Raw genomic sequence first — 9,116 nt, forward strand, 5'->3', positions numbered from 1 at the left:
TGTTTTAATTTGTCATATTATGTTATGTTTCTTCCCTGTTTTTTGTGCCCGCTTCAAGGATTAGGTTGGGGTCGACATTGTGAGACCCACCAATTGTATTATTCAATCTTTCCATGCAATGACTTGGCAAGGGTAGAGGATACAACCTCATCAGGTTACACCTTACACCCCATCAGACCAAGTGGCGCTTGACAGGTTAGCTATAGTAGATGATAAGTGGCGTGAAGCCTGGCAAATCATCATGGCGTGGCAGGATGCGAACGAACCTCATTTCTTTATTGAAGAGGATGAGGATGATGATTAAAAGCGGGAGAGGAGGTAAGTTTTAGTTTCAGTTAATGTCTGCTTATGTCCCAAGCAATTTAATTCTTATTAACCCCATAACGGGTAGAACTCGTATAGAGTTGCGTCAGTTTTTATTTTCTATATTAGTATGTTTTAACTTTGTTTTGTAGATGTTCCAGAATTTCACGCATTTCCATGGTATTTTCCTACCCTTTTTATTAAAATACTTTGAAGAAAAAGCATGCTTCTTGTTTGGGGGAGCATAGAAATACGTGTAATTAAGGCATCTGTTAGGATATAGATATGTATAATATGCACTTGTTTTCTAGTAAAAATTCAAAAATTTCAAAAATATAAATAAAAAATTATGTTATACACTTAGGAATATTGGTATTGTTTTCTTTCCCTATGCTCTGAATAATCTAGAAGTTTCACGTAGCTTTTGCATTAGAATAATTTTTAGAAACATAGGTTAATATGTAGGTAATAATCTTTGCATCTATTGATCTATAAATATATTACATGAGTATCTATAATTGTTTGGTAGTAAGTTTCTGAAATCTAGGCTAGAGTACTTATTCTACAAATCCTGTGAGATTATAGCCTAAAGCGTTATATGAGTGAAACAATTAAGAAATGACAGAAGGGAAAAGTAAAATCTGGATAGAGAAATCACACGTCCACTTGCTTGATCACTATACCATATTCTAAGCAAGAATTTAGGTCCTCTTTGGATCGATATAGCCGGAAATTCAACCCTTATGAAATTATTTTCCGCTAGCCGCCCCTCTGATCAGCCTTTCTTTAGCCTTTCATAAACTGCAAATCCTTTAACCGTTTACAAAACAAAATAAAAATAAAAATCACCCTACCCATTCTTTGAATGAGTGTGAGAATAGAGATGATGAATAGGAAAGAGAAAGACCTTTGAAATCAAGAAATTGTTAGTCGCTTCAAATAAGAAAAGAAAGTTTCCATCCAAATAAACAAATAAACAAATAAACAAATAAAAGAAAAAAAAAAGTTAGAACTCTAAAAATAGAATTAAATGAGTCAAAAGCCAAAGAAAAAGAAAAATATGGCTAAGGATGGAAAAAAAGTGTAGAAGCAAAAGTAAAGAACAAGGTTTTCTCTAGTTATATAATATGAAGACTCTATTATCTCAGACTTGTCCTTTTTGAATATTCATTTCCTTCCTTTTTAAACCACCTTCTAATCCCTGCAACACCTAATAAAGACCTCTAGCTCAATTAGGAATAGGTCAGTGTGATAGTAAGTGGCAGATGTGTTTGATCGACTCCGGCTTCCTTGTGTATCATTAAGATTGTAAGGTAAAGTGTGCCCACTGCACACTGGAGTAGCGAAACTTGAGAGAAAAAATCAGAGTATTTTTGTCTTGACATTTATGTGAGGATCTACTTAGGACGCTATTCCGAGTTTTCAGAAATGGATCTGCTAGTGCATTTCATAGTATTACTCATTGTATATATGCTTATTCATAGAAGATTGATTATTATGCATATATTAGCTTAGGTTTCGACTTGATTTTTCTGTATTCATTGCTAGTGAGATGTACAGATAGTTGAGGCATAAATAAGGAAACAATAGTTTTATTTTTTAGTCGTTGTAGTATAGATGAAGTTTATGAGTACCTTCACTAGAAAACTCTCACGAGGCTATAACTCTCCACTAGGGAATTCCTAGTGGTTTAAGGCCTTGTTGCATATGGCCAATGCAATCGCACTCGGCAAAACGAGAGTTAGAACTCTATTTTTGGTCACTTATTCTAATTTATCATATTTGCTTGAGGACAAGCAAAATGCTGTTTGGGGGTGGTTTGATAAGAGCCTAAAATTGTAGTTTAAACCCCATAACAATAATACTTTTAGACTAATTATGCGAGTAATAAATAAGAGTTAATGCTGATTACGTGCTTTTATGTATTTCAGGCATTAGAGTCAATTATGTGTAGAAATGTGTCACTTTGGCGAGACAAATGAGCAAAGGTTGGTTACTAAGAAGTTCTGTGATTAAAGGCCAAGATTCATGGATAAAAAACCTTTTTAATGCCCGGTCAAAGCTGAAAAGTCAAAGTCAACGCGGGCAGAGACAGCGCACAAAAGTCAGCAGAACTTTTAAAGACCGTATCTTTTGACTCAAAGCTCGGAATTGGGTCTACCTTATGTCAAAACGACCGGCTCGGAGAAAGCTTTCCAATTCTTCCAACCTTGACCCAATCAGAGTAGCAGAAGTGGACGAAAAGTTTAATGAAGTCAGATCTAGTTGAAAAGGGCTCTGTGGACTGAAGAGATTGAGTTTTGGGCTCGATTTTCCGGCGCAAAACATGGCTCCTCAGCCCATGCACGAAAATGTGGATCTGGTCTCTTCCATTTCCACACACAAGACTTAACTCTTAAGGATTCTTAGCTGTAGGTAGTAAGTAGCCATTAGAGAATAGTTTTAGATCTAGATTTAGTCTCCATTTAATTAATTAGTTTTTTATCTTGTTTTAAATTCAGTTATTGAATTATTGTTATTTCTATTAATTAGATCAATAAAGTTAATTAGTTCTTCATAATTTAGTTTCATTTTCCATTAAATCATTGTAGTTTCAATTCATAGATTTAGTTATTTATCATTATTAGTTTCAATTAATTCTTGCATGAGTAGATTTCCATTTAGTAAAAATAAGCAAAGTTATAATCTTTATATCATATCTTGCTTAGATTTATATATTAATGATAGCATAATGATTCTAGGCTAAACCTCCATTAGAGGGGGTTGAAGAAGTCTTGATGAAGCTTGATTTTTGTTAAACGTAGAATAGTCGTGATTTCCCATTCCATTCTAGAAAACAATTAGTTTACCATGAGAATGGGTTTGATTGTTTCACATGTTAGATGTTAGTTGGTAGATATTACCATGAACAACTAAGGATTAGGAAGAACCAATTGTTATACGAAAGCAGTTCAATTTGGATTATGACGATTCTTTGTTAGTAAATTAAGTCGAGTTAAGGTGGAATCAATTCCCCCCTAATTCCTTATTATAGATTCAATTTAGCATTTTATAGTTGAATTATCGTATCTCGTTAGTATAATTTGCATCGTAGTATAATTTCATAAAACTCTCATTAACTTTGGATAGATTGATAATCTTAGAAAACACGAATTCTAAAGAACTAGGAGTTGAATGAATTTTTTACTCCCACTCTATTTCGATAGAATCGAGAATAGAAAAACTTTGATAAACCCTTAGTAGAAATTAGTTTTAGTTTTACTTGCGCTTGAGTCTCGTAACTTATTCGTAGGTAAAACTATCATTTTTACCTTTATCATTGGACATCCAAATGTATTTCTGGGCCATCTCTAGTTTGTGTAGATTTCTTTGAACACGGAACCATTGGCAACATTGCGTTCTTACTGACTTTAGGCAATGCATAAAAAACTTTCATTTTGGATTTGATGATTTGAGATATAAGTGATTCCGCCTCAGTACCTGCAAATTACTTCAATAGGCAAACTCAAAGCACTCCAACAAATAGGCTTAATTGCATGATAATATCATCTAAAAGGTAGTTAAAGTAAAATCTATGTAACCATAAATTTAATCAACATGAATCAAAACATAAAGAATTGACTAAAATTAACTTGATAACAGAACGTGCACCCATTTGTTCTGCCGCCATTTTGCTCTTGGCAGGAGTAGCGATATATGTTTTACCATGGAAATCCAAAGTTGAGATGAACACTGGAATAAGACAATTTGCCTGGGTAGTTGTATAAATAGGCATTTCCAAACCAAATTCATTAAGGATGGATTTGCAATAGGTCATATCCTGTAAGAGTGACAAAAACAAATAATAAAAATATAACCTAAGTTACATTAACACGGACACACACACACACGCATGCATACAACACACCTCATTTATTATTGGACATCCTTCGTCTTTGACCTTCTTCAATATAGATTCTAGAACAACTTTAGCAGCATTCTGTTCTGCCTCTTTCTTATGTAGAAATGTCTCAACCGACATATAATTTTGGGTCTTTTAAATAAATGGACGTTGAGCTATGAACAATGAATGTTCATAGTCCATACAGTACATACTATGACCAATCAATGTTAATAGTCATAAGCTATGAATATTCTTTATTCATACCACAATTGGACTATGAACAATGATTGTTCATAGCTATGAGCTATGAACATTCTTTGTTCATATCACAATTAGACTATGAACAGTGATTGTTCATAGTTCGGTAGCTATGAAAACTCATTGTTGAACTAGCTATGAGCTATGAACAATGAGTGTTCATAGTCCATACTGTACATACTACGAACAATCAATGTTCATAGTCATGAGCTATGAATATTCTTTGTTCATATCACAAGTGGACTATGAACAATGATTGTTCATAGTCATGAGCTATGAACAATGGGATGAACACCCTTTGTTCATACTCTAGTATCTGAAGCTCTATCTAGGATGATTCTCCCACCTCCTCTATGCGGAAGATCTCATTATATATAGTAAAGCTACCTTGGGGGAGGCTGATTGTTTGAAGGAGATTTTAGAAAAGTATTGTGCTGCCTTTGGGCAGAAGGTTAGTCTAGACAAATCAAGTGTTGTTTTTAGTACAATGATGGTTAGGGAGTTATGGGAAAGTAGGAATGCCCTATGGTTTGAAAAAAAAGGCACCTTAGCCTTTTATGATGTATGAGAAAGTAGAAAGAAGGACTACTGAGGTCCTTAGAGAGATGTCTGAGGACACTTGTATCCCTACAAGCATTTCTGACAGTGGTCTATATTTTAATGTCTCTGACAATAGTATAGGGGAAGTCTCTTACAGTGATTGGCATAAGACCTTTTTTGATGGTGCTTATGACAGGATCACATGAAGGGGAGTTGCTGCTGCAGTTGCTATGATAAGGAAAGAAAACTAATGGGGGCTGTATACAGGAGATTCAAGGCAATGAATGCTTTGGAGGCAGAATGCATAGGATTTGAGATAGCTGCTGAAATGATGAAAGACTTGCTGAAAGACATGTTAATAGATCGGGTGTTAATTTTGGGAGATAACAAATACTTTATGCAGACTGTAGAGGGTTGGTATTTACGGCCTACGACCTGATGTATTATTTGATAGGGAATGACTTCACTCTTGCTTGGGACAAGAGTTGCCTACGTATCAAGTTTCTTGGGGTAAACTTGAATCAAGCCTTACGTAGTTCATCTCTCTCTACTTATAGTTTGACCTCACTTTCCTTATTTGTTCCAAGCCCTTATCAAGTGTAGATCCACCTTGCGTGCTATCTTGATGATTCTCCTTTACTCCTGATGTTACAAAGTAAATGCCTCCTTGAATGGGGCATTGATTGAGCTCCAGGATTGCGCTAGATGATTTGCTTCCATATATGGCTGGGGGTAATTGAGATTTGGGACAACCTGAGGCTGGGTCGTTCTGATGTAGTACAAGCTAATGGAGATACGACCTGTGTTGTGGACACGTGTGGTGAAGTGATATGAATGTAGAATGGAAGGTACTTACACAGCCCCGCCTCTTATTTTTGAATTTTTTTGTTTGGACAGCTGTGTTGGGAAAAGAAAAGATAAAACAAATCTTTTTACCACACGTGTCTGACAGCTAGTTTGTTTGGTTTGGAAAATGTGAGGAATAGTTGATCTGACCCATGGGCCCAAAATCGCGGCGGTTTGTAGGCGAAGTTATGATTGTGTTGTATGGGAAACCCAAACATTTTTGTCTAAGTCATGACGTTTGGTGTAGCTAAATGGTTTTAGAAAAAAGCGGTCTTTTGTTTCTTCACACTATCATTTCCCACTCCTTATCATTTCCACAGAAGAAAAAGCTGAGAGAAAGAAAGCAAGTTTTCGTCTTCAGGTGCGTACTTTTTCAGCTGTAATTGTCTGGCCTTGTATGTGACCATTGATAAGAGTGGGTGAGGCTAAGTAATTTGTGAGCTTGAGTGAGCATCCTGCTCTTTACTCATCCCTATCGTTTTAGGTTGCGAAAAACGAGATGTAGTAATTTTATATAAGCTGAAGGGACCTTAGTACGTATGAATCACCCTCCATTTTAGAGTTGAGGGGACGTTAGTACATTTTGTGTGTGTGTGGCACGTGTAGGAATATGAACGGCTGGAGATACGAAATGATGGCTGCAAGGTGGCTTGACGTTTGGTGGCTCGATGTAATTATGACGTGCCTTAGGAAGGTACATTATTTGAACATAAAAAGGAACTGTTGATAGAAGATCAAAGGTATTTGCTCTACCATTTCTTGACGCTACTACTCCAAGGTTCTTGTACCAGTTTCTTGATCATTTTTAGGTAGGTACCTTTCATTGTGTTGCTCTGCTTTTTGAACGAGAAAGCTTTGTTGTTGTGTTAGTTCGCTGAACGTTAGGTTGTTTGTAGAATCTGCTATGGCCAGGCAACATGGAGGTACTACTGATTATAGGGGGACAAGGGAAGTATCTCCCCTTGTAATGGAGGAGATAGAGTTTGAACCTCGTCGTCATTATGATCGTGGCAAAAGGAAGGCGGTTGTTCCTGATGCCAAGAGTAACAAGCGATCTAAAGGTATAGGTCGCTCTACTGGAGGCATTGTGTTTAGGTCGCCCAGTCGGAGGGATGGGGTCGACCTGACTGCTGAGGAACGGGGTGACCTAGGTCAAGGCCAGAATGTTGTTGGTGAGAGCTCTGCACAGTGTGCTGGTGACATGGGGAGCGAGTTCTACTATGTTGGGAGGACGGGGAAGAAGTGTATGGTGAAACGTTCTGACTGTAGCTTCCACTCGGCATCCATAGCGACCTGCCTTTCGGAAGGGATAGTACTGGATGGTGATAAAGCAAAAGTTGAAGCTGAAACCCTGGAAACAACTCTGAAGACCACGGATTTGGCCTGTTGTTTGGTGAGTTATTTATTTTGTATTGGCTTCTTGTTGTTTGATTTTCGAACTTTAACATTGATGTGTTCGTTTTAGTTCCTTGCTGGCTATGATAAGTTGAAGTGAACTGTTCAATGTACTGACGAAGGTGATAGTGACAAGGCTGAGCTGGTAAGGATGCGTGTTGCGTAGGCAGCTGACAAGAAAAAATTGAAAGCTTTGAAGAAAAAACACCAGGACGTTGTTGCGGAGAGTTCGGTGCTGGTGAGTTCAATGATTGACTTGCGAGAAAAGCTAGCGGGTGTGATGGAGTACGCCAAGCATTGCCAGGGCGTTGCACGCAAGGTTCAAGGTGCATACGACCGAGCATGCAGCGAATATGCAGAGCTGGAAGAGAAGTACTTGTAGCTGAACAAGGCATGTGCTCGTGGGGCTCTGGGTACGAGTATGCATGTTGTACCTAGAGATGCGAGGAACGCTCCCTCGACCAATGCTGCTCCCGCTATGCCTGCTGATGATAAACACGTTGTTCCAGGCTCGTGACTGTTGTTGCTGGACTTGTCTTTTTGAAAGTAAGTTGTGAAAAGATTTTGAATGTTTTGTCGATCCTCTTCTTTATAAGAGAGATAAACTATAGAACTGGTTTCTCAGGATTGCCTGGGCAGTTCGCCTTGCTTTATAGTTACTTTGCTACAAAATGAACTGGTTTCCACGTAAGTGGCAGTTCGATATTTGCAAAAGTTGTAAGAAAACTGATCATAACAACTGATATACAGATATACAAATTTTTTATTTGTCTTTCATAACAACTGAAATACAGAAATACTGACGCACTCACGCACATTCATACACGTCAAAATATAATGTTTTATCCTTCCTCACATTCATTAATCATTAAACTGCCCCTTTCGATAATTATCCATAAACTCATGATTTTCTAGAGTCCAGCTTCTTGGGTTGTCTGTCTGTAACAGGCATGCAAGTTGAGGGTGCATCATGTGTGCTTCTTTTCCTTTTGTTACTTCAGAGAAATCCCATCGAACATTTAAAAAAAGAATTTCCATCATTTTGCAAACATGGAGACCACAATCAGTGCTGCAATTTAGAAAGAGGAGCTATTTAGAAAATACAAATCTCAGGTCAATTAATTGTTGGTACGTTTTTGTTGGGTATAGTTGAACTTTTTTCAGGTCTCAGGTGTTCTACATTTTTGTTGGTACATATTGTTGGGTATAGATGAACTTTTTTGGATTAATTGTATATTGTGGAATTAATGTAACTTTTAAAATTTTGACTATAGACTTGGTTTTATGAGAGGTTCCGCTTGTATCCATTGACTCATGAACCAAAAATTGTATTCCCTGCGGCTTGCAGATGGAAATATACCAGGGATCGACCTCGCAGAAAGCAATCATATCAAGTTATCAGAGATTAGTTGAACACACTCCGCGAGGATAAGGTTAACGTCTTATTAGTACCAACAATTTATAAAACACATTATGTCTGGCAGCCATGGGATAAGTGGCTAAATACTCCTGATTTTGCCTTTTTGTCTTCACTTTTGGTCCCGACACCTACATGGCTGATCCACTTCAATTATGTAGAGAAGTATATGCCTGATCGTTGTATGAGGCAATTTGGGTTTCAGCAAAATATAATGTTTTATCCTTCCTCACATTTTTCATTAAACAACCCCTTTCGATAGTTTTCCATAAACAAATGATTTTCTAGAGTCCAGCTTCTTGGTTTCTCTGTCAGTAAGTAGCATGCAATGTTAGGGCACATGCTGTGTGCTTCTTTTGCATCTGTTAATTTAGAGAAATCCCATTGACCATTTATAAAAAGAATTTCCATCATTTTGCAAACATGGAGTCCACAATCAGTGCTGCAATTTAGAAAATACAAATCTCATGTCAA

General features: G+C 37.1%; 1 protein-coding gene across 1 annotated transcript; it reads right to left on the bottom strand.

Moving 5' to 3' along the window:
• Window positions 1-3,776: 3,776 nt before the first annotated feature.
• LOC147510412 (double-stranded RNA-binding protein 4-like) lies at window positions 3,777-4,324 on the bottom strand. The gene is made up of 3 exons (XM_086598124.1): window positions 4,211-4,324; window positions 3,936-4,123; window positions 3,777-3,783 (listed from the first exon to the last, which is right to left on the bottom strand). The coding sequence occupies exons 1-3, from the start codon at window positions 4,322-4,324 to the stop codon at window positions 3,777-3,779; spliced, it is 309 nt and encodes a 102-aa protein (XP_086454250.1).
• Between the last annotated feature and the right edge of the window lie 4,792 nt (window positions 4,325-9,116).

Source organism: Coptis chinensis, chromosome 3, assembly GCF_015680905.1.
Source record: "Coptis chinensis isolate HL-2020 chromosome 3, ASM1568090v1, whole genome shotgun sequence".
In the NCBI taxonomy this organism is placed as follows: Eukaryota; Viridiplantae; Streptophyta; class Magnoliopsida; order Ranunculales; family Ranunculaceae; genus Coptis; species Coptis chinensis.

Bases quoted from the DNA above. Each gene is read 5' to 3' on its own strand.
- LOC147510412 (XM_086598124.1), bottom strand. From the start codon at position 4,324: ATGTCGGTTGAGACATTTCTACATAAGAAAGAGGCAGAACAGAATGCT. The intron at 4,124-4,210 runs GTGTGTTGTATG...TCACTCTTACAG, and splicing joins GATGTCCAATAATAAATGAG to GATATGACCTATTGCAAATC.